At 37.7% G+C, this 25,971-nt stretch overlaps 3 protein-coding genes across 3 annotated transcripts in view; 2 read left to right on the forward strand and 1 right to left on the reverse strand.

Annotated features, from left to right (window-relative positions):
* The first annotated feature begins 4,571 nt into the window (after positions 1–4,571).
* cmss1 (cms1 ribosomal small subunit homolog) lies at positions 4,572–11,377 on the forward strand. The gene is made up of 9 exons (XM_052148668.1): positions 4,572–4,632; positions 5,115–5,251; positions 5,857–5,934; positions 6,729–6,864; positions 6,942–7,001; positions 10,181–10,283; positions 10,364–10,512; positions 10,656–10,744; positions 11,124–11,377. Exons 1-9 carry the CDS (start codon positions 4,584–4,586, stop codon positions 11,205–11,207), a joined length of 885 nt encoding a protein of 294 aa, XP_052004628.1. The 5' UTR covers positions 4,572–4,583; the 3' UTR covers positions 11,208–11,377.
* Positions 11,378–11,963: 586 nt separating this feature from the next.
* Positions 11,964–19,303, forward strand: tmem30c (transmembrane protein 30C). The gene is made up of 7 exons (XM_052148666.1): positions 11,964–12,276; positions 15,064–15,177; positions 16,252–16,359; positions 16,537–16,621; positions 16,833–16,979; positions 17,057–17,269; positions 17,809–19,303. The coding sequence occupies exons 1-7, from the start codon at positions 12,079–12,081 to the stop codon at positions 17,994–17,996; spliced, it is 1,053 nt and encodes a 350-aa protein (XP_052004626.1). The 5' UTR covers positions 11,964–12,078; the 3' UTR covers positions 17,997–19,303.
* dcbld2 (discoidin, CUB and LCCL domain containing 2) overlaps positions 19,293–25,971 on the reverse strand; it is a 34,210-nt gene continuing 27,531 nt past the window's right edge. Inside the window, exons 13-15 of the mRNA XM_052148657.1 lie at positions 24,088–24,134; positions 23,888–24,001; positions 19,293–22,157 (exon numbers count right to left, since the gene is read on the reverse strand). Of these exons, the coding sequence (XP_052004617.1) occupies positions 21,760–22,157; positions 23,888–24,001; positions 24,088–24,134 (559 nt within the window). The 3' untranslated portion in view covers positions 19,293–21,759. The remainder of the gene's footprint in view (positions 22,158–23,887; positions 24,002–24,087; positions 24,135–25,971) is intronic.

Here is a 25,971-nt window from a genome sequence, read left to right on the forward strand (position 1 = left end):
GGGGAATGCAGGGATGTTTCTACTCCAGACTCAGTCCACTGCTTCCGCCGGTCCCCAAGGTCTGGAATCGGTCCTTCTCCACAATCTTCCTCAGGGTCCGGTCACCTCTTCTCGTTGTGCAGCGTTTTTTGCCACACTTTTGCCTTCCCACAGACTTCCCACTGAGGTGCCTTGATACAGCACTCTGGGAACAGCCTATTTGTTCAGAAATTTCTTTCTGTGTCTTACCCTCTTGCTTGAGGGTGTCAATGATGGCCTTCTGGACAGCAGTCAGGTCGGCAGTCTTACCCATGATTGCGGTTTTGAGTAATGAAACAGGCTGGGAGTTTTTAAAAGCCTCAGGAATCTTTTGCAGGTGTTTAGAGTTAATTAGTTGATTCAGATGATTAGGTTAATAGCTTGTTTAGAGACCCTTTTCATGATATGCTATTTTTTTGAGATAGGAATTTTGGGTTTTCATGAGCTGTATGCCAAAATCATCAGTATTAAAACAATAAAAGACCTGAAATATTTCAGTTGGTGTGCAATGAATCTAAAATATATGAAAGTTTAATTTTTATCATTACATTATGGAAAATAATGACCTTTATCACAATATGCTAATTTTTTGAGAAGGACCTGTATGTGAAAAAGTATTAGCTGATTAGCAAGAGCTTAATTTAAGCATATTCATTATTTTTTTAATATATTTATTTTACTATATCTTCTCTTTTTGATGTACAGTTTATAATTCCAAGGTACTTCATTTAATTCTGTATATTTCATAACATGAATGGGTCAGGAATCCTATACATTCTTATTTCTAAAATCACAAGCTTCAACATACAGGGAATTTTTTCCACTGCTTTTGGAGAAAATCAAGAACCCTGATTTTGTAAATATGGTGTATAGTTCAGATATCATAATAAGAGTCGATTAGAGTCTAAAACCTTCACCCCTTTAAAGAGTTTACAGACAATTATGTGTACCATCAGTGAAACACCCTCATGTTAAAAAGTGGAAGAGATTCAGGAGGAATTAATGTTTCCTTTAAAGAACATCTTTTCCATTACATTCAGCCTGTTAAAAAAGGGAGAACACCTATTTGGATTAAAAAGGAACGTATTTGTATAGATGAGGGTACTTACCTGTGTGTCACCTACATCCCCCCACATGAGTCAACCTATTATAGTGAGGAGATCTTTTCCACAATACAATCTGAAATCATTCAGTTTCAGTCTCTAGCCTCAGTCCTAATAAACACAACACAAAAGGAAACAACATATTTACCTTCTGGCTCTCCACCATAGGATAGAGTGGTCTAGGTACCAGCTCCGTAGCAGACATCTCTCTGACTGGGTCGTCCATCTCAGGGGCACTTAGGAGCCTTCCGGTTCCTCGTGCCAGGCCGTGAGGCAGGGGACGTCCACTTCTTGCGGGGGGCTCTATTCTGGGACCTAGAACTGGGCTTGGGCTGTGGCGGAGCCGCCTGGGCTTTAGCCACCGCAGGGGGGGCGCCCTCGGTGAGCCTGCCAAGGACTGCTGGGCAAAGTCCTCAACGGTGTTGCCGAATAGGCCGATCTGGGAGATGGCCGCGTTGAGAAAGCAAACTTGAGAGAGTGGCGTCCTGAACCCAGGAACCAATCATCTAGCCACGAGGGCTCAGGGGAGGATGGAGGGTTCCATTCCAACGAGATACTCGCAGCGGCCCGGGCAAGCACAGCGGTCAGCTCTGTGACGGCCTCAGACTGGGAAGGCAGACCCGAAGGTGGCAGCCCAGTCAAGTACTCAGCGTCTGACATCGCCAGTGCGCTCTCCGTTTCAGTGATCAAGAACTCATCCTGCTCACGAGCCCTGAAAGAGATGTTAAGCTGGTCTCATCTCTGAACTCAACAGGGGCAAATGAGAGTGCTCGCAAATTTACCCAGCAAGACCGCGCTGAACTCCCCAAATCACCTCCAGTGCCAGCCGTGCCGGCCTCATACCCATAGGTAGAATGTGCAGCACGGGGGGTGGCTGGAGTGGCTTTCCCCCAGAAGAAGGAAAGCTGCGACCGCAAAGTTGCCGTGGTCATATTCTCGCAATGAGAGCGTGAACCATCAACAAATGCTGCCTCAGTGAGATTGCTGCCTAGACACGTGAGGCAGAGCCTTTGGCCATCGGAGGCGGAGAGATAACGACCACATCCAGGAATCACACAAAGACTGAAAGGCATCTTTATAAAGATATGTCTTTAAAAAGACGTTCACGTCAACATGTTTGCTCTTAAAGAGGAAATATAATCCTTTTGCAGAAATATACTCTCTTAGTAGTGCTGTCGATGCGCCCGTCGCTGTGAATGGAACAGCATTAGTATTCAGCTCGCTGATACACAACCGCTCTGCTCCGAAGAAAAAATCTGAATGAGAGTGGACATTCCTTCTCCTTTTATACCTGTATGTCCAGGGGAATGGCATGCAAATTCCACTTGGCAATTCCCATTGGCCTTTTCTCAAAGATTGAGGTGTTACGGGGCTCTCAAGAGCGACCCCTACTGTCACTACATCAACATAACATCAAGTGAGTGAAAGAAGGGGAACAAGGAAAAATATTTGGCTGCTTTATTGATTTAAAAAAATACTTTGATTCATTTTGCCATGATGGATTGCTCCTAAAACTGATTCAGAGTGGATAAGGAGGAAATGTTTATGATCTAATAGAGGACATGTTCAAAGACAACAAATGCTGCATTAAAATAGATAACAGACAAACTGATTATTTCAGCCAGAATAAGGGAGTTCATCAAGGCTGCAGCCCAAGCCCAACTTTATTTAATATTTATATAAATGAATTGGCCACAATGCTTCAAAACTCATGTAGCCCTGGACTCACATGACCTGCTGCTGCTGTGACCTACTGAAGAGGGATTACGTGAAAGCCTCTTAATTTTAGAAAATGACTGCTGTAATTGGGCCTTACCAATCAATATCGACGAGTCAATAGTGATTATTTTTCAGTGATTTAGTCTTCAAGACAAAAAAATATGTTTTTTACATTGGGGGAACAATTAACCATGCTTCCAGTTACAATTATTTAGGCCTGACTATCTCGGCTTCTGGACAATTTGACTTGGCAATAAAAGACCTAACAAACAAAGCTTGTAGGGCATATTATAGTATAAGAAAATCACTATTTAAATTTAACCTCCCTATTAAACTGTGGCTGAAATTGTTTGACAGTGTCATAAAGCCCATACTTATGTGTGGCAGCGAAATCTGGGACCCCAAATATAAACTGAATTATGAATCCTGGGACAAAAGTTCAATTGAAATTTTCCACCTTGAATTCTGTAAAAAATATCCTGGGAGTTCACAGAAGTGCTTCTAACCTGGGCTGTCGGGCAGAACTGGGCAGATTCCCTCTTGACTGATATTCAAACGAGAGCCGATAAGTTCTGGTTCCACCTATTACACTCTTCCCCAGAATATCATCATCACTGTGCTTTTTTAAACTGAGCAGCACACCCAGAGAGCGACCCTTTAAAGTATTTAGTGGACAAACACCAGCTAAATTCATCAATTCAGTCAGGCAAAACTTGAACAAATACAACCCAAGAAGAATACCTCCATTACTGGCATAGCAAACTCAAAGAAACAAACAAATGTACTTCTTTAAAAAAAAATTACCATATCTAACCAAAATTAAAGACAACCGTCACAGGAAGCTCCTTACAAAGTATCATGAATAAGCACAGTCTGGCTGTAGAGACAGGTTGGCACAGACTGAGCTGGAGACCCAGAGTGAAGAGACTGTGTTCACATTGCACTCAAAGAGTCATAGAGGATGAACTATTCTTCCTCACTGAGTGCAGTATAAATGAGAGCATTAGAAACACACATTTTACAACACATACTGTTACTCATTGTTCTCTGTAGTTACATTTATTTACATGGTGTGCACTTACCTGTATGTTGTTTTAAATATGTAATACATGTTATTATTATTATTATTTACTTATTTCATAATTAAATTTTTATTATTACAGAATTACAGAGAGAGAGAGAGAGAGAGAGAGAGAGAGAGAGAGAGAGAGAGAGAGAGAGAGAGAGAGAGAGCAGATAACTGCACACTATGCAGATAAACACTAATTATAATTTGATGGGACTTAGTGCCACCTAGTGGTTCAGAGTAAGTTGATAGCAAAGTTGACCTGCAAAAAATAAAATCAGATAAAAACAGAAAGTCATACTTCCTATCTACTTTCATGGATCATAATTTTATATTTTAATGAAATTATATATTTAAAGTAAATTAAAAGTAAAAAAATCTATATAAGAAAACTTATTCTGAAAACCTTTTGCAACAGTTATTATTATTTATATATTTTATTTACTTTACTTTGCAGATAGAAATTTATCGCGATGGGAGAACGTGATCTGGCTGGGTCTGGATTAGTTTGGGGTTAGGGGGATCTGCTGCCTGGCAGGAACAAAGAGAGGCACCTTTGTACAATAGGCCGTACATTAAAGGTTATTTTTGTTACGGCAGATTCGCTCATTGCTTCTGACTACGCGAATCTGCCCTCTAGAAACTACAGATACAACATTCAAATTTCTGTTCGAGAAATGGCTGATGATTTGGGAGACGAGTGGTGGACTCAGGGCGACAATTCAGGTAACCAACATGTTCAACATATACATAAATTGTTTATTTTGTTTATTTGGTTTATTTGAACTATGCTTTTGGAAGTGTTAGTTGTTTGAGGCACGCATGCTTAAAGCACACAGTGCCAGCAGCATCTAGTAACTAATACTAGCAGTGCTGTACTAGAGTTATTTACATAGCTCCTTTAAATAAAGATTTAACTTGCAGGAAACGGCTCCCCATAAGTGAGTTTAGCTGCATTTCCATTTTTATAGATCTTTGGCATATTTACTCTATTGATTTCATTTCAGACAGCTTAAAACATGTGCTTGGTCTGACAACAGAGCATCATGGGAAAAGTAGTGTGTCATGGCTCTTGTTTATATAGTGCTATTAAAAATCTAATAATATACACTATGTCATTTTGTGGTCATTTTCGTGCAGTGTTTTCTTGCTTAAACAGTATACTTTCAAACTTGGCTCTTTTTTTTTTTTTTTTTTTTTGTACAAAGGTGTGTATGATGTAGAGGAAGAAACGCAGCCCTCTACAGAAGAACAGCACATCAAACCCACATCAAAGAAAAGGAAGGGTGAAAAACAGATTCAAGATAACAGTAAGAAAAAGAAGAGGAGACGGAAAACGGTTCAGGTAACACACACACACACACACACACACACACAGATGTAAAGACACTAGGGATGTTCATCTCCATAACTGAGGCTGATGCTATACGATACATTAAAGATACATATGAAGCAGCTACCGATGCAATGCAATGCAATGCAATACGATTCACCCCATTATGATGCAGTGCGATTTCGTTTAGATTCAACACAACACAATGCAATACGATGCAATGGGGAAAAAAGCAGCATCATTATTCAATATTTCTCCTCTTGTGTTCCACGGACGAAAGTCACACTGGTTTGTAGAGGGTTAATGATGAAGACACCATTTTCATTATACTAAAAACAAATACTTAACTCAAACTTTGACCAACTGGTTAGTTGTAGACTGCAAATGGCGCTGATGGCCTATTGAGTCTTTCAAAATGTTGACAGTTTCCTTTAAAAACCTGTTAAAAATACACATTTTAATATACGTTTGAAGAAACCCCAGACTTTGTGAGTCTTTCTTTCCTGTGTTCAATATTTCTTCAAAGAGATCAAAGTGTTGCCTTTGAGACAAAATGGCTCATGAGCAAAACATAGCAGGGCATCTTTAAGTAAACAGTGTCATACTTTTACTTGCAGAAAGAATGTTTCGTCACACAGGAGAGATCAGAAGAAAAGAGTGATAAAGAATCCAACAAAACCAAGAAGAGACGAAAGGTAAAGTGAATTATGTTTCACATGTCTATTATTGCTATATATGTCCAATTCAATATGCTGCTTCAGAATCATTTTACCCCATTCTTGAGAAAAGAGACAAAGGATGGCATGTTTTCTCAAGAGCAAACTTACCTTGGAAATACTGTGATTTTACAGATTTTATCATGCTTCTCAGTTTTCATCAGTCTTTGTTAACATACAGGCCCTGATTTACTAAAAGTTTGTGTATATAGAAACACGTGCAAACTTGTATCACATGCTAAATAGATCCGAGCTGATATACTAACTTAGTCTTCTGAAGATTGCGTCTTTCAGATGTGAAAAATAGCACGTATCTGCGATTTTTGCAATTTCGCAAAAATGAAAATGCAATTTAGAGGCGTGCCTCCAAATGTGCAAAATGAAGGGCGATGTCGATGCAAATAAATTGAACTGCACCTGCAAAGTCTGCACCTATCAAGCCTGACAGTCATTTCAGAAACTGAAACTGCAAGAGCTAATTAATACGAATGAAAGGCTGTTAGTAATCTGAATCGTGCTGTGCAATATTGTTTTCTTAGTAGATCACTCACAAAACACCCATGACGCCCACATGCAATTTGAATGATTGGACAAGCAAATTATCACCCATTATTTGGGATCTTATTAAATCAGGGCCTCTGTGTTGTTAGGAAGCTTTTCACTGATTAAATTATAAAACAGGATAGAATTATTCTTAAAAGCACCCATGCCTTTTCTAGTCACTGTCTCTAATGTATACTTGCAATTATTGTGTAATCCTCCTATGTGTTAAGAAAAAGAAAACAATCACAGATGTCTTAGCGAGCTCCGAGCCTGTTCCGGGCTCTCCTGATGAACTAATGAGCCTTCTGAAGAGTCACTATAGCCAGACCCGCTCTGTTATTGAGCAGGAGGAACTGACACTACAGGGTGAGTCAATTAATGTGCTGTTGTGTGTGGTGAGTCTTGATAATGAAGTTTAATTTGTTTGTTCTTTTCCATTTCAGACTCATGTTTCCTTGGCAGTAATGACCTTACACATAGCTTGTCGTCCTACCTCAAGGAAGGTAAAGCTCGTTATATTGACAAAGCTTGTCTTTTCACTCACTCAGTTGTGGTTTCTTAGAGAAATAGTTCACCCTAAAGTTAAATTCTGTCATCATTTAGATTAAATAAATGCTGGTGGTTGAGGAGAGTGCCCTGTTCACTGTGTAATGTGCTTTGAGTGTAGTGTAAGAAAAGCGCTATAGAAATGTAACATTCATTAATTTACCCCCATGTCTTACCAAACCCACATGACTGACTTTCTTCCATGGAACATAAAAGGGGAAATTTCAGGACTTTTGATGTTATTTTCCATACAACAAAAGGATTCAGTGACAAGTGGCTGTCAAGTACTTATAATAAAAAATAAAAAAAGTTTCTTCATAAACGTAGTTCATAAAACTTGTTAGCTATATTGTACATATACTAAAGCCTTTGTGTGAGGAAGAGATTGAAATTTAAGCAATTTTTCACAGATAAACTTCCTCTCCTCCATAGCTTTTAAAGCTCATTTTCACTTCCGCGTTTTCGAAAGGTTTGGATCCACAAGAAGCAATGGCATTAGGTGTCATTGATGCCAAACCAGGCACAATGCATCTTTGCAGTCCGTTTTTGCAGTATGCTTTCAGTGTATGGGAAAGAGGAGCTGAGAAATTCTACGAAATATCTCCTTTTTTGTCCCACGATTGTAAATAGTTCCATTTTGGAACCAAACAGGGGTGAGTAAAGGCCTCGATATACAGGTCCTTCTCAAAAAATTAGCATATTGTGATAAAGGTCATTATTTTCCATAATGTAATGATAAAAATTAAACTTTCATATATTTTAGATTCATTGCACACCAACTGAAATATTTCAGGTCTTTTATTGTTTTAATACTGATGATTTTGGCATACAGCTCATGAAAACCCAAAATTCCTATCTCAAAAAATTAGCATATCATGAAAAGGGTCTCTAAACAAGCTATTAACCTAATCATCTGAATCAACTAATTAACTCTAAACACCTGCAAAAGATTCCTGAGGCTTTTAAAAACTCCCAGCCTGTTTCATTACTCAAAACCGCAATCATAGGTAAGACTGCCGACCTGACTGCTGTCCAGAAGGCCATCATTGACACCCTCAAGCAAGAGGGTAAGACACAGAAAGAAATTTCTGAACAAATAGGCTGTTCCCAGAGTGCTGTATCAAGGCACCTCAGTGGGAAGTCTGTGGGAATGCAAAAGTGTGGCAAAAAACGCTGCACAACGAGAAGAGGTGACCGGACCCTGAGGAAGATTGTGGAGAAGGACCGATTCCAGACCTTGGGGGACCGGCGGAAGCAGTGGACTGAGTCTGGAGTAGAAACATCCCTGCATTCCCCAGGTCAAGCCACTTTTGAACCAGAAACAGCGGCAGAAGCGCCTGACCTGGGCTACAGAGAAGCAGCACTGGACTGTTGCTCAGTGGTCCAAAGTACTTTTTCGGATGAAAGCAAATTTTGCATGTCATTCGAAATCAAGGTGCCAGAGTCTGGAGGAAGACTGGGGAGAAGGAAATGCCAAAATGCCTGAAGTCCAGTGTCAAGTACCCACAGTCAGTTATGGTCTGGGGTGCCATGTCAGCTGCTGGTGTTGGTCCACTGTGTTTTATCAAGGGCAGGGTCAATGCAGCTAGCTATCAGGAGATTTTGGAGCACTTCATGCTTCCATCTGCTGAAAAGCTTTATGGAGATGAAGATTTCATTTTTCAGCACGACCTGGCACCTGCTCACAGTGCCAAAACCACTGGTAAATGGTTTACTGACCATGGTATTACTGTGCTCAATTGGCCTGCCAACTTTTCTGACCTGAACCCCATAGAGAATCTGTGGGATATTGTGAAGAGAAAGTTGAGAGCATAAGACCCAACACTCTGGATGAGCTTAAGGCCGCTATCGAAGCATCCTGGGCCTCCATAACACCTCAGCAGTGCCACAGGCTGATTGCCTCCATGCCACGCCGCATTGAAGCAGTCATTTCTGCAAAAGGATTCCCGACCAAGTATTGAGTGCATAACTGAACATAATTATTTGAAGGTTGACTTTTTTTTTGGTATTAAAAACACTTCTTTTATTGGTTGGATGAAATATGCTAATTTTTTAAGACAGGAATTTTGGGTTTTCATGAGCTGTATGCCAAAATCATCAGTATTAAAACAATAAAAGACCTGAAATATTTCAGTTGGTGTGCAATGAATCTAAAATATATGAAAGTTTAATTTTTATCATTACATTATGGAAAATAATGACCTTTATCACAATATGCAAATTTTTTGAGAAGGACCTGTACTTCCGTAGAAGTTCTTCTTCCTTATTAGTTCAGGGGTAAAAAGAAGTTCTTAACAGCTGAGTTAAGTATACTGTATATTGTTTCCGAACATTCAGACACCTGCCACACCGATGTGGGAGGCATTTAGATGTACATTTAACATTTAATACAAAAATGTGTTATCAATAACTTTATGCCTCATTCTATTCACATAGAGTAGAATTCACATGAGGTCAGAAAAAGAAGCTGTTTAAACCATTTGATGATGATTTAAAGTAATATGTATGCAGTAGAAAATGTTTAATTTGTCTTGTTTACATTATGAATTCATGACGCTAATGGCTGGCAATAATATTAGCTGGTTACACTTTGTTAATGTAATTTAAAAATGCAATGTCTCTAAGGTAACGATCGTACAGATGTAGGTACATTTGCATCAGCTCACTAATAACTACTCATCGATGTGTTCATGTTGCCTCATTTTGACTCACTGAACAACATAAACAGATTTAGCCATTGGCCTTGAGGTAAGTAGAGCTCTTGGTCACACCTACCGATGAAGAGGACCAATGACAATAAGGAGTTTAGCAGCTTGTCAGAAGTTTTCCTAAAAGTTCACCCCAGCGAACCTTCTTTTCGGCCAGATTTTGTTCTAAACAATGTTTCACCCGTTCATTCTTTGATTTTGTAGGAAGTATATCGAGGCCTTTAATTACACAATTTTCATTATAGGGTGAACTGTTCCTTTAAAAACCATTCCCTTATCCTATAGTAATAGTTGATCTATCCTATTTCATTCTCAGATGACTCTTAATCTGCTTGCAGTGTCCAATTTCTGATATATTTATAAAAATCTTTTATTTATTTATTCTGCTTGATGTTTATTTTGGTACATTTTTGTCATGCTTATTTCAGTCTGTCCAAAGTGGGCTAAAATACAGAAGCAGCACTCCCAGACCCAGTCAGTTGTGTTGCTCATCGTTTGTGGATCCGCTCTCAGAACAATTGATCTTATTAAGTGAGTTTCATCTCTTGGCTGTCCTATTTACAGATTCCATCTTATCATGTGTTGGATTTTTCTCTCCTTTTGTGTTTAAGGCAACTGGTGGCATTTAAAGGACAAGCTAAAGTGCTGAAGCTGTTCGCAAAACACATTAAAGTAGACAAACAAATAAAGTTATTAAGTAAAGGTGTGACCCATATTGCTGTTGGAACTCCTGGGAGAATTTCTGCCCTTTTAGAGAAAGGTTAGCTTATACACTTATAAATATATATATATAAACTGTATGTAAATTCTTAAGTGCAAATGTGATATTTTAACAATTACTAAACAGGAAGTTATTTGGTTTTCAGTTTTCTGCAATATCTTTTCACTGCTGCTTGCTCTTAGATGGTTTGACTGTGCGAGGCCTGCAGTATTTGGTACTGGACTGGAACTACCGAGACCAGAAGCACAGGAAAATGGCGGATATACCAGAAGTAGCATTGACATACTTTGACATATAATCGATGATATAATTGACATATGTGCATTTCACAACATAATTACAAAGATATGTTTTATCATTATATCAACGTTTTCATACAGTATCTAATATTTGAGATATATTGCAGGACACCAAAAATTTGTTGTGCTGATCACAATGAATGAAACTAATTTTAAAACTTCAATGACATACAGTATTTCTTATTGATAGGAGAAAGTTGGGGTGGATCATATAGAAGTGCTTGTCTGACAAACATTGACGAAAAGCCACCAAACAGATTTTAAGCCATGGGATCTTTAACTCTAACTGCTTAGGCTGATAACTGTTTAATGTGAGGAAAGCCTTATTTCTTTTCATTTGTGTTGTTTCAGGTGAAAGAAGATTTGCTGAAAATGATGGACCTTGGTGTAATTCAGAGCTGCAGAGAAGGAACAGTTAAAATAGGACTCTTTTGAGATGATTGTCTCTAGTTTTTACTTATTTTCATGTGCACATTCACATTCATGTCCCTTTGCTTGCTTGGTATGTTATTGATAAAACTACTGTTAAGTATTTTTATTGCCATATAAGATTAACCCTCTGGTCTGGAGTGTTTGTTCACATTTATAAATAAACCCGATCTGAATTTACACAAGATCTGTCCATTTGTTTGTTTTGCCCATCAGGAGCAACACCCACTGAGGCTATGATAGTCTGTTTTTCCTACATTCTGTTACAAGACACACTCCGCACACATTCACTTCAAGGCTGCTCCCACACATTACGGCATGGTCCAGGAATGAGGAGAGATTGAGTTCTGAATGGACAAGAATGTCTGGGGAGGTGTAACAGTCAGCGCTACAGGCCTTGAGAGCAGCTTTGTGTGTGTGTGGGTGCATTGGGGTGGTTTATGAGGACATATTTTTTAGGTTGCAAACTGGTAATTACAAGGCTATTATGTTATAAATGTGGTTTATGAGGACATTTCTAGTGTCCCCATAATTCAAATCACTTAAAAAATATACTAACTTTTTTTGAAAATGTAAAAATGTAGAATTTGTTTTGCTAGGTTTAGGGTAAGGGTTAGGGGATAGAATCTATAGTTCATACAGTATAAAAATCATGTCTGTGGAGAGTCCTCATAAGGATAGCCACACCAACGTGTGTGTGTGTGTATATATGAGTCAGAGTTGTAGTTACTTATTAACAGTCACTTCAGGTTCAAAGGTTCATTCGCATGAGGTGTTGGGAAACGTTCTTCGGTTGTGTTTGGAAGAAAAAAAAAACAGTGCCTGGTATTGTCATTCTGAATTTGTGGTATTAGTCTTAAGTGTTGGAGAATCTGAGATGGGTAAGAAGCAAGCAGGTACAGGGCCGTTTTCGAGGCGTCCGGACAACTCTGCATTTAAACAGCAGAGGTTACCAGCTTGGTCTCCATCTCTCACGGCACAAACTGTGCTGCCATCATTCTACATCCTCTCTCTCATATGTTTGATACTGGGCATCTGGCTCCTCATCACTGTTGAGAACACACACCAGCTGAAGGTAAGACGCACTCTTTATTATGTCTGTCAGTTTGCAGGACAACAGGAAGTGGAGAAACATACCAGGAAGATGTTTGTTTTTTTTTTTTATTAATGCAGTAGGTCGTCTTCCTTTTGTGTAACACTCAATGTAATATATTCATATGGTGAGTCTTTGCACAGTGTAAGTAAACATAGTAGACAAGTTCTGCCATTTTTTCTCATAATAGACCTCACGTACCACAATAATAAGAATAATTATTTATATATATATATATATATATATATATATATACTGGTGGCCAAAAGTTTGGAATGATATACAGACTTTGCTCACATGGAAAGAAACTCTGCAAACTCTGGAGTGGTGGTGGCATAGTGGGCTAAAGCACTAAACTGTTAAACAGAAGGTTGTTGGTTCGATCCCCACAGTCACCACCATTGTGTCCTTGAGCAAAGCACTTAACTCCAGGTTGCTCCAGAGGGGTTTTGTCCCTGTAATAAGGGCTCTGTAAGTCGCTTTGGATAAAAGCATCTGCCAAATGCATAACTGTAAATGCATAAATTAAACTGGTACTTTAATTCACCAAAGTGGCTTTCAAATGGTCATAATGTATAGTCAAGACATTTTGTGAAATGTTACTATTAAAATTAAAAATAAAAATAAAACAAAAACTACTTCAGAGTTATCAAAAAAAATCCTCCACATGCAGCAATGACACCTTTGCAGATCCTTGGCATTCTAGCTGTCAGTTTATCCAGATACAGATGTAACATTTCCCCCCTCGCTTCCTGTAGCATTTGCCATAGAAGTGGCTGTCTTGTCGGGCACTTCTCATGCACCTTACAGTCTAACTGATCCCACAAAAGCTCAATGGGTTTAAGATCCATAACACTTTTCCAATTATCTGTTGTCCAATGTCTGTGTTTCTTTGCCCACTTTAACCTTTTTTCTTTTTCTGTTCCAAAAGTGGCTTTTTCAATATATATATTGTTTCGATATATCCACATAATTTTCCTTCCTCATGATGCCATCTATTTTGTGAAGTGCACCAGTCCCTCCTGCAGCAAAGCACCCCCACAACATGATACTGCCACCCCCATGCTTCACAGTTGGGATGGTGTTCTTCGGTTTGCAAGCCTTACACTTTATCCTCCAAACATAATGATGGTCATTATGGAGATTTCTCCAAAAAGTAAGATCGCTGTGCCCATGTACACTTGCAAACTGTAGTCTGGCTTTTTATGGCTGTTTTGGAGTAGTGGCTTGAGCAGCCTTTCAGGTTATGATGATATTGGACTCGTTTTACTGTGGATATAGACTGTTGTCTACCTGTTTCCTCCAGCATCTTCACAAGGTCTTTTGCTGTTGTTCTGGGACTGATTTGCACTTTTCACACCAAACTACGTTCATCTCTTGGAGACAGAATGCGTCTCCTTCCTGAGCGGTATGATGGCTTTGTAGCCACATGGTGTTTATACTTGCTTACTATTGTTTGTACAGATGAACGTGGTACAGTTTAGTGAATGTAAACTTCTGAACCACTGGAATTGTGATATAGTCAATTAAAAGTGAAAAAATATGTCTGAAAACAATTGTAGGAAAAATGACTGGTGTCATGCACAGAATAGATGTCCTAAATGACTTGCCAAAAATATAGTTTGCTAATATGAAATCTGTGGCGTGGTTAAAAAATTGAGTTTTAATTTAGTCAACCTAAGTGTATTAAAACTTCTGACAATATATATATATATATATATATATATATATATATATATATATATATATATATATATATATATATATATATATATATATATATATATATATTTTTTTTTTTTTTTTTTTTAACTGTATATTTAAGCAATAACACATGAGCAAGAGTGCGATATGGCCCTACATCAAATTCGTTTTTGAGTTTTAATTACTTCAACCTAAGTGTATGTAAACTTCTAACTTCAACTGTGTATATATATATATATATATATATATATATATATATATATACATACTCACAGACTTTTGACTGATAGTGTGTATGTGTGTATTTATATATATCTATATATACTACCAAATCATAAAACATTTGCTCTTCCTCTTTCACTGCGTTATGCCTATGGACATGCACTGATAAAGACTTTTTTAATTGAAGGCTATGGCATTACCACTTATTACATTATGCAAAAAGTGGCTGAATCATACACTTCCACTGAACTCTGATTGGAATAGAAGCTCTGTTCTTCTGAGTCTTGTTTGATTTTTTTTTGTGTGTGTGTGTGTGTGAAATGTATTAGTGGTGATTCTTAAGGCAAATATCACTATTATTATTGCTCATACTTGCAATTAGGAATTTGAAAAAATAAAATAAAAACCTAAGTATTAAACTTGATGTGTAACTTGTCCCACAATGTTTGTACAGACATGAATAATTCCTTAAGTAATGCAGCATATTGAGGAGAGGTGTGGTGTTGCTTTTCTAAGTGATTGGGATTAATGACAAAAACACCCCTTAGACTTACAATGAAGGAAGTCCCTGAGACATGTCTAAGGAACAGAACATAATTTGGGGATGAGCTATTTTGTCTAAGCAACCTTCTAGCTGTGCCTTTGCAATCACAACATGATGAAAAAAACAAAACACTCACTATACCATAGCAACCACACGGCAACATAGTGGCACAAGCAGGATTTTAACTTATGTTACCTGCACAAGCACCACAGCTCAAAATGTCAGAGAATTTATGACCTCAGCTCAAATCACAGTAATATTTTCTACTAACACATTATGTTGGTATTTCTCCTGTATAGGTGGACTACACAAATGGATCGTGTGCTCAGTGCTTTGAGATGCGGAAGAATCCCAGCAATGCCAAGACTGTCTGCAAGTGCTCAGTCCCTTTCTACATTGAAAAAGAAATTTTGGTGTGTAAGAGTGTGCGTTCAAAAAGTAATGCTGAATGTCTAATCATAAGGGCAAGTAATATCTCCACTGCAAAGAAGACATGTGTTGTATCTATAAATGTGCTTCCATTTGCTATATCAATTACTTTTAAAGGAATGTTCTGGGTTGAATACAAGTTAGGATCTATCAACAGTATTTGTGACATGCTGTCAATTACCACAGACAGTAACTGATAACTGAAAAGTCCCTCATTTTGTAAAAACAAGCAAAATACACAATTTCCATAATGCACTTACAGTAGAAATGGAGGCAAGGCATTGTGTATAAACTGGAATGAGCATTAAATGGGACACTTGACACAATGAAAACTTCAATGGTCCATGTGGGTCTCTACTGGTAACGTGTTGGCTTCTTTTGGTGGCATGTAATGTCTAATGGACACCATTAGGGACCAATAAATGTCTGGAATGGAAATCGGTACAAACCATTAAATCCCAATAGATTATGTCCCAAAACACACTACACTTGTAATTGTATTTGTAGTGGAAACCATTGGAATCTATTCCAATGGTTCTATTATATTTTGTTTTTAAGCACGGCTGTACTGCATTGCATAAGTTAAACTGCCTAGAACAATAGTCCCATGGCTAAAAAGACAATTTAGACAACTTTACAGAATTCACATAAAACACAACCTGAATATTTCTTTTCCAGAATGCCTTGCCCAATTGTGTTACTTTAAACACGAGTTGTGCTTGTTTTTACAAATTGAGGGACAAGTGAAAATTATTTTCTGTGGTAACTGACAGTACACAGTATGACACTAAGCTGTCAATAAAGCATAACTTGTTTACAACCACAAACATTCTTTAACATTTCAGCTGGAAAATTTCTAACATGTATATACAGACAATCTCTTCATGGCCAAAATCCACTTTTCATTAAAGGGAAGGGATCCTAGATGAAAATTATATAACACAATTCAGACTCCTTTTTTAAACGAGATACCTTGGTGGACCTCATAATATGTCATTTAAGCATGTTCACTTTCAACATGATTTAGCACTATGTCTGATGCATGCTGCCTCCCTCAGGGTGATGTATTCATTTACTACGGTCTGATAAACTTTCATCAGAACCTACGGAGGTACATGGACTCCCGTGACGATGCACAGATGGTGGGGAGGAAGACAAACATGAAGGTGCTCGACGTCTCTTTTGCTTCCCTTCTGTTTTCACTTTCTTTCACACTCTCACTCTCATTTTCTCATCCCTCCCACTCACTGATTAAAATAACGTCTGTCTTTATTTGATCTCTCATGATACTTCAAATTAGTAACGCTTTTATCACATTCAAGATGTTGCTATTTCTCACGTAGAGTCCGTACTGCGCTCCGTTCGATTCCGATGCTAACAGTGTGCCCATTGCCCCCTGTGGTGCCGTGGCCAACAGCATGTTCAATGGTGAGATACATCTGTTGGCATTATGCCAATAAGTGGTTGTACAATAAGTGCTGTTTTTTCATGTTAAAAGTACTTTATTTTAGCAGTTGTTATTTACATTGTGTAATAAAAGGTAGATGCTATTTACATCAAGTGTAAATAGTTATAGATACTTTGTGCAACAAGGTCTGCTCATAAATCCGACATTGCCAACTATTTCTTTCCCTTTTAGACTCAGTTAACTTGTATTATAAAAATAATGGATCAACAGTGAAAGTTCCACTCTTCAGGAAGGGTATCGCCTGGTACACCGACAAAAATGTGAAATTTCGTAACCCACCGACAAATGGGACATTCACGCTCCAGCAAGCCTTTGATGGTACACACAATATTCAACACATGTGAGTGAGCATGTATAAGTCTGTTTGTCTCATTTTTACCATTGTATGTTCTCAGGCACAACTCTGCCTTTTTTCTGGCAGCGTCCGGTTTATGAGCTGGACACCACAGAACCCAACAACAATGGATTCATCAATGACGACCTGATTGTTTGGATGAGAGAGGCAGCCTTCCCTAATTTCAAAAAGCTTTATGGGGTTCTCAATCGTGGAAAATGGCCTTTCATTGATGGTCTGCCTGCTGGCAACTACAACATCGCTATCGATTATAGTATCCTTTGCTCATGCAGTATAGTATTTGTTCAAAGTGGATGAACGGTTTAGTTGAAGGCTTTCTGAGAAATTGTTTTGGGCTGTGTTAGGTCTGTTGTCAGTCAGTTTTAACACAGTATTTTTATGCTGGTTAACATTAATATTACAGAAAAAATTAGAAATCATATATTTAAAAAAGAAGTGTTACCACTGGGATATGGTGAGATTCTCTCATGAAAAACTGTCCTTTGGTCTTTCCATTCCTAAAAAGTCTCCTCCAAATGTATGGCCCCATTGTAGAATGGAACACATTTCAAAATAAGAAGACAGAAGGAACCCAAGCCATGGCTCAAAAATGCTAATTGTCTTCCAGGATTTTGGACATCTACCTGAACAGCACTATTAGGTAGCCTGTTTAAAAGTGGCATTAGTGGCGTGGAAATTACACATTGTAGCTTTAAAGGTTTATTTTTGTCTGAAGTTTGATACTATATATTATCAGTTTCATTTCCAATTTTTATATGCAGAAGCAGATTTTGCCCTGACCAACAACTCCAGATTTTCCAGTCGGGCCCTTTAGAGGTCAGAAAGAGGTAGTGATCTCCACCGTGACCTGGTTTGGTGGGCAGAATCACTTCCTGCCCATAGCGTACCTGGTGACCAGCGGACTGATCTTGGTGGCGGCTATTGGACTCACAACAGTGTATGTAAAAGTGGGCAAAAAAGGCAAGAACCTGGAAGAATAAACAAAATGGAGTGTGGATATGATAGTGGGTGAAAATGAGATACATGGACAGAAAAGGATGAAACATATTTTACTCCATCCAATATTTTAAATGTAGGTGTTTGCATTAGGGTTCAGACGAAATTTAGGAAACAATTACATTTTATTTTAATGTTTACGATCAGCCTTGAACCATTAAGTTCTGATTATTAAGTGTGCAAAAGTTGACAATCACATTTTATACGCTTCTATAATAATGATTAAAAGTAATATGCTACATGATTATTTTGTGATCAAATGTTAAACTGGCCTATATTTCCATGAAATGAGGAATTGGATATAGCAATTACTTAAGGAGAACAGTGCAGCAGGGTCATCTGATACTCAAATGCATCTGACATGGGCTATGTTCGGAGTAGCATAATCATACAACTTGTACAAACATGACGTGTAGTATGCAAATTGTCTGTCGAGATGATGACCTCTTTTGTTCAGTTGTGCATTATAACATATTACAATTTACAGTGAGACAATGAATCGGAAGAGATATCAACGGTGACATTTTAAAGCTCCCTCTTTGCTCGTTTTTAATACAAGCGTCAAAAGGTAAGACTTTGAGACAATAACTCGACACCACTCGATGAAGTCGACTGGTACAACAAAATAATGAGGTTATTTGACAAATACTACCATTTGAAATGTCTATCATTGCAATCTATTTGACATATTCTTGTTTTAACAAGTAGGCAGTACATTACATCCCGCAGAGTATGCACTATGCAATAACTAATGCGGTATTCCATTCTGAAGTAGCAATGAAAATGAACCCCATAATGGATTATTTGATGTTCTCTCCTTTCTGCCAGCAGGGGGCATCTGTGCCAACAAAGCAAATACTGGTCTGCGAACACACGACTAAATAATGCCTGCGTTTACTTGTTGTCTGCTTATTGTACAGCATAGACATTTTTAATTTAAATGTTGTATAAGAATTGATCAGTTTACACGCTCGGGTGATGTACATTGTTGTGCGATTCCAACACTCCAAACAGTTTACAAAGTGACTGTTTTGGGTAGTATGATAGCCTACTATTCAAGGATTTAGTGTGAAGTTCAACCGAATCGTATTTTGTAATATGTTTTTGGGATTAGGCCTACAAGTGCTCCGGTAGCATTAAGTGAAACATTAATATTTTAATATATTAAGAAATACCACTGCTACATAATCATAGGACCAGAAAGTGGATTGTCTAAAATGAATTTCTTTTGAATACCATGATTTGTAATGACATTTTGTTTTTAATAAAACTTAAATTTAACATTTTAAAATAGTTTTTCTATACAATCATTCTACAGTACAAATCATCATTTAGAGACAGATGTACAGTGAACAGACACACTCACACAGGCTTGTGGATACACTGCACAGAAACACATTGCATAAAATAACTCTGATAAAGATTGAAAAAACTAAAGCAGATATGCTAATCTTTCAAGCTCACAAAGACACTATGAAACTGAAACACATAATGCACACAGACATATCCATATTGCATGTGTTCAAGCCAAGGAGACATCACTATGGACATTACAACACATTTCATTCAACTAATGTAAGTACCGATAGACGACTTGTGTGATGCATTACTTGTGATCTCATGGTAAGTGACAAATATAACAGCGAACATTAGCAAATCTGTCTTGGAACATGCAAAATCCTGGCATCCAAAATCCATAACATGAGGCAAAGTTTGGTCTAATAACATTAGATAAAATTGATAATACATGTGGACTAAATTATCCAACAGTTTGTTTGGTCTTCAAGTCTACAATAAAAAAAAAATATATATATATATAAGATGACAAGTTGGCACAGAGTAAATCCTGTTATAGGCAAGAATGTCAGCATCCTGAATCTGCACTTTTACCTTTGAAAACAAAAGGGTCTTATTTGGCAAGGAATCCATTAGGACAGTGTAATCATGCTGGGTAGCTTAATCATGACCCGTTAGTGGTTTGGGAGTATTATTAAAAGACACATCAGCAGATACAAAAAAAAAAAAAAAAAAAAAAAGGGTCTTAGTGAACATTAATAAAGATATTTGGCATGAATGAGTACGTGCAATTTTCACGAAGGACTTTGCTAGGAGAAGCTGTCATTATTTTAACAAAGGCATGCCCAGGCATTGCTAGTTTCAATGCTGAATAAATATTTGTCAATCTTAATCACTCGGTTTGATTATAAATGATTCAAACCACAAGACACAAGCCCTGTTCCGAAATCTACCTACTGAACAGCTTACCAAAACAGCATCTTAGGCATGCTCCAAACTTGAAGGTTTTCCCAAATAGCAGATACCTTCTTTTGGCCAAAGATATCCTCTTTTGGCCGAGTTCTAAGGCAGCACGGCAGTATCTTTCACACAGACCACAATCCCAGAATAAATTATGCAGCTCAATTAAGAAATAATCCAAGATGGCGGATGAGTCGAGAAAAATGTTGATACCAAATGTACTATATTATATTCATAACGTGCAACTTTTAAATTGAAATTCACTTTAACTTTGCTTATTTTTAAATGTTTGCCCTTCACTGCTTCCAGGTGCTCATTCAAACAGATAAGGGATATAAAATGTGCACTCCTACAATAATCTAAAACGTTACAATATAATCACTCACAAGCCCCTGCGTGCTTGGTGAAAATACAATTATGTCACGTTTTCACTTTGAAGGACGCAGTGCATTCATTTATTTAATTAAATCGTAGGCCTATTCTTTGGAAGTTTGATAATCACATTAGGTCATATCATAATTCCTGTCCTTCCACCCCCACCCCCAGATTAAGCCCTCTTTAAATAAGAATTAATACTTTTGTTGTATAATTTTAAATATTTAAGACTTTTTATGACCTTACATTTTGGAAACATACTTTTCAAACTAAAATGGATTAGTGGGACGTAACCTTGATGTGGATGTGGCCTTAATGTGCTTTCGTTTGAAAACACAGTTTTGCTACATTCACACCTCACATCCAAACTAGAATGGCGTTTTCTTTCACCAAAAACAGTGGGAAACAAAAACGCTCTCCATTACTGCATACTTCGGAAAACTATGAGGTTAGGAAACTGAAAACTGAGTTTTCAAATGAAAACAGATTAGTAGGCTATGGATGTGGCCTAAGAAGACAGTTTCCTTTGTAGGCAGTTGACAGCAAGGCTGTTCACTAGGGTTTGGAATAGATTTAGAGAAACCAGCATGGGCCCTTGCTACCATGTTTCAAAGAGGGTTCAACTATGTAACCACGTAATATAATAATACAACAGTGCAAAATGCCCACAATGTAACAATAGTGTTAGCCTATTCATTTGTATTGTGACAGTTTGTTATTCAGTGTAAGGGCATTTTTGTTGAAAACATATTTTTGTTAGGGGAAGAATGTGCCTTGGAATGAGCTGCGGAGATGAATTTATCTCATTTCTCAGGAAAACGCACATTTATCTGAGGAGTCACAGTCTGAAAGCAGAGCATAGTCACATATATGCACTCGTACACACGTTGCACACATTTAGACAGGGACATGAAGAAACATTCACAAAACACAGTAGTGTAACAAGATCTCTGCTGTTCACTCTTTCCTGACATTCCTGTGAGTTATTTCAGTGATAGGACCATTTGAGAAGGCTAGGAGCGGCACGGAAGCAAATACACACACACATTCTCATCTGCTTTTCTTTGGGGGAAGGTAGTGTTCAGCTGAGGGTTTCCAAAATGGCCAATGCTTCATTCACACCGAGTCACTGTTCTGTGATTGATCTATTTTGTGACATGTCGTATTGTGGGTATTCTGAGGAACCTGGTACAACTCTCCCTCTGTGGGTGTGGATTGATCAGATGTGCTCTTGGGAGTGTCATACACAGAGCTTGCTGTTTGGCTGCTGTCTGTCCGAGCAAGTAAACCTCGCCCCCTGAATGGTAGCGTACCTCCTGATGGGTGGTTTGCCCTGTCAATCATGATTGGAATGGCATATTCGAACCCAGAGGCAGGAAGGGGCTCAGCATAAGCATGGTAATGTTCTGGAGGAATGGGTGCATCGTACTCAGGGTCTACACCCTCTTCAGGCTTAAAGGTTGACCTTTGTCCCAGAGAGGCCATGGTGCCACTGACAAGCGGTTGGGCATATTCTACACAGATGTGAAAGGAACAAGCAGAAAACATTATGTTGAAGGAATTGACATGCATTAACCCCAACCTCCACATTTACAAATACTGTAAAGCACACATATATTCAAAATCAACTGGTACAGGTGCACAAAAAAAAAAAAGAACCATGAAGAGCATGTCCCTCAAAGTTTTTAATAAATAATGTAAATCATCTGGTACACTTCTGGCTAAGTTACTCAAAATAAGTAATCCATTACAGATTACTAATTACTTCTGTAAAATGGTTGCCATATTTACTGATTAAGTCATGGACAATGTAAACACATTACTAGTTAATTTACTTTTAAGTTAATTTCTAAAACCCCAACTAACACATTTCACAGAAATGTTTTTGTTTTTCCGATCAACTAATTCAAGTTAATGTCTACATTTCTTACTCGCCCACTGACATACGCCCTGAACCACACGTTTCTCCCTTACAATGACTCTTTAAGGGCTCACACCCTTCAGTTCTATTAGGAAATGCAAAGAGATGTATAGTTGAGCGTAATTCATATTTTAAACTATATCAAATATATAATATTTTAGTAATATGTGTAACCCTGAAAATTTTAACTGAAAACTTAAAAGCTAAAAAAAACCTTGGCTTTTAATCCTTATAGTAAGTATTAGTAGCCAATCAAAACTGCTCAATATTGCTCTGTAGCTGTATGTTAATACAAGCCACTTCACAGGATATTTTGAAGGGTTCTGTAATACGTATTGGCAGAGTGAGACAATATTTCACTATTATGAAGCAGCAGTCTTAAAGGCCATGGAGGATATCACGGGGAAGAATTCAAATTACATTCATTATTTTCTTCAAACAAAAACACTTGTCAGCTTTTCTTAAGCTGTGTACAAGCTTAATTCTCACCTTAAAAGGGACTTTGTGCAACTCAAATAGGCCTCAAATAAGGCAGGGGTGCTCACACTTCTATGGTATGAGGTATACTTTTTCATAATGCTATTACAGTAAAATCCACCATGCACAATTTAAATATACACTGTGGACAGTGTTGTCACACTACTAAAATGCCATTGAAATTTGACGATTCTCAACACTAAAACTAATACCAACTAATTGGTTATCTCAAGTAATTATTCAAACAAAGATTCAAAGTAAACATTTAGATATTGAAAACAGTATGCCTAATGAAATGCAACATAAAACTATACAGATTATATATTATAGTCTTCTTCACTGTATGCTACTAAACATATCCAGATCACACATCCAAAGTACAATGTCTGATTTTCACATTTTCGGTTCTCATCTTTTGTTTTATGATTAATCATAACGACATAGACACTGTCAGGTCTATTAGGCTGCAAGTACCAATGCATAGATCTGATATTTTGATACAAAATATGCACAGAGGAGGGATGGGGTGGACAATTTCTGAGATGTAGGATGGCAGAAGAGGAGTCATTTATATTCATGAGGAAAGCGAAATCTGAATGAACAATTCATCAGCAAAGCGCTACCTGATTGGTCGGAGAAAATATAACCCAACCCCTCAAGTTGCGCTTTCCTTATGAATATAAATTAGTCTTCCCCTTCCATACGTTTTGGAAATCCGTGCATGGAGGAGCCTAAATGAGGAAATAAAAACTGATCAGTCAGATTCTTGTTATTCGAGTAGTTTCTCTCTCTACTCCCTTTACCTTTTGACCAGTTAACAAGATCGACCAGTGTGAGTGTGTGTACCTGCAGGCTCTACTCGTGATCTCTGGTGATCCACTCTTGCAGTGGAACTGTAGCGAACACAATCATCTCCATCCAGTTTAGAGGGCAACAACTGTTTCATACTCTTCCACCACACTGAAATGCATACATATTTAATCATTCATGTTGGTATAAAATGCATAAGAGTAAACAGATATGAGTATAACTGAGAACAGACGCACCTGTGCGCTCCCAGTGTGGAAGGTTATAGGTTACCTCTGGGCTTTTTCTGTAGGTTTGAATGCAGAAAGTGAACATACAATCTGAAACTGGTTCTCTTTAAGGCCTATTCACATCAAGTTCAAAGTTTATACACAAACAATATTTTAAAAACAATTAACAAATATGTATGAATTCCTTAAAGGATTAGATCACCCAAAAATGAAAATTCTTTCATCATTTACCCTCATGTTGTTCCAAACGCATATTAGTTTTTTCTTACTTGGAACAGAAAAGAAAACATTTTGAATGATGTACTGGTCGGATTTTCTATTCGATTACAAAAAAGTAGTGGATGGGAGCTGTATTAACGGTTTCACAGAAAATATCCTCCTCAAAAGAATGATTCATCATTACTTCTCATGAAAGCGATTAAAATTTCATCTGTTCCTCACACAAAGCTACCGTGTGGCTTCAGAGGACTTATATAGCACATGAGTCTTATGGATTACAAGTATGGATCAGGAGTCAGTACTATTATACTATTATGATTCTTTTGTGTTATTTTTTTATGTTTGAATAGTTCCCCAAAAAAGAAAATTCTCTTATCATTTACTAACCCTCATGTCATCACAGATGTGTATGACTTACTTTCTTCAAAGATTTTTAGAAAAATATCTCAGCTCTGCTGTTCCTGAATGGTAACCAAATTTTTGTTAGAATAATATAATAAATAACGTTCTCAGTTATTTTTTAATATCAAACTCCACATTCGTATTCTTCTTTTGTTTTTGGCAATTTGCATTCTTTGTACATATTGCAACCTACTGGGCAGGGAGGAAAATTAATAGTAAAAAAGGACTTAAACATTTATCTGTTTCTCACCCACACTTATCATATAACTTCTGAAGATATGGATATAACCACTGGAGTCTTACAGATTACTTGAAATCTGGCTTTGTGTATTTTGGAGCTTAAAAAATTTGGTTACCATTCAGGAACAGCAGAGCTGAGATATTTTTCTAAGAGATATTCTTCTAAAAATCATAATTTGTGTTCTGCAGAAGAAAGAAAGTCATACACATCTGGATGCATGAGGGTGAGTAAATGTTGAGAGAACTTTCATTGTAATTGCATGGAAAACAACAACAAAACGCTTGCTTATTTGTTACACAAAAGAAAGCATGTTATACAGGTTCGGAAACATCCATATGAAATACTATACTTCGGTGATCCACAGATTTTTTTATTCAGATTTTCAGGTGATCTGGATGCCAAAACAATTAAATGAGGTATACAAACGTTTGCTGAAAAATGAAAGGGTTAGTTCACCCAAAAATGAAAATGATCCCATAATTTACTCACCCTCAATACATCCAGATGTGTATGACTTACTTCTTTCAGCCAAACACAATCAGAGTTATATTAAACAATATCCTGGCTCTTCCAAGCTTTATAATGCAATTGAATGGTACCTTAGATTTTGAAGCCCAAAAAAGCACATCCATCCATCAAAAAAGTAATACATACGGCTCCAGGGGGTTAATAAAGTCCTTCTGAAGTGAAGCGATGAATTTTTGTCAGAAAATATCCATATTTATAACGTTATAAACAATCATCACTGGCTTCCGATAACGGCCTTCCGAACGTTCACAAGAGAGTCAAGTCGTATGATGTAGGCGTAGAGCGAGCTCCGGTGAAAAGTGACGAACGCGGAAGCGCAGAGATAGAGCAAAACGCCGGTCATAAATTAGAAGACAACAATGAGGATTTTTTTTCCAAGAAAAATGTCGGAGGATTTCGATATAAGAGAAGAGGAGCTTGAGTTTTTTTCCCCAGCCCTATTTGTTTGAACCGGAGTACACCAACCAGGAACCCCAGGAGATGGAGGAGGCTGCAGCAGCGGC

Source organism: Xyrauchen texanus, chromosome 18 (genome assembly GCF_025860055.1).
Source record: "Xyrauchen texanus isolate HMW12.3.18 chromosome 18, RBS_HiC_50CHRs, whole genome shotgun sequence".
NCBI lineage: Eukaryota > Metazoa > Chordata > Actinopteri > Cypriniformes > Catostomidae > Xyrauchen > Xyrauchen texanus.

Coding starts and splice junctions, on each gene's coding strand:
- cmss1 (XM_052148668.1), top strand. CDS start 4,584: ATGGCTGATGATTTGGGAGACGAGTGGTGGACTCAGGGCGACAATTCA. Junction 5,252..5,856: donor GGAGACGGAAAACGGTTCAG/GTAACACACACA, acceptor TTTTACTTGCAG/AAAGAATGTTTCGTCACACA. Junction 6,865..6,941: donor GGAGGAACTGACACTACAGG/GTGAGTCAATTA, acceptor TTTCCATTTCAG/ACTCATGTTTCCTTGGCAGT.
- tmem30c (XM_052148666.1), top strand. CDS start 12,079: ATGGGTAAGAAGCAAGCAGGTACAGGGCCGTTTTCGAGGCGTCCGGAC. Junction 12,277..15,063: donor AGAACACACACCAGCTGAAG/GTAAGACGCACT, acceptor TCTCCTGTATAG/GTGGACTACACAAATGGATC. Junction 16,360..16,536: donor GGAGGAAGACAAACATGAAG/GTGCTCGACGTC, acceptor TTTCTCACGTAG/AGTCCGTACTGCGCTCCGTT.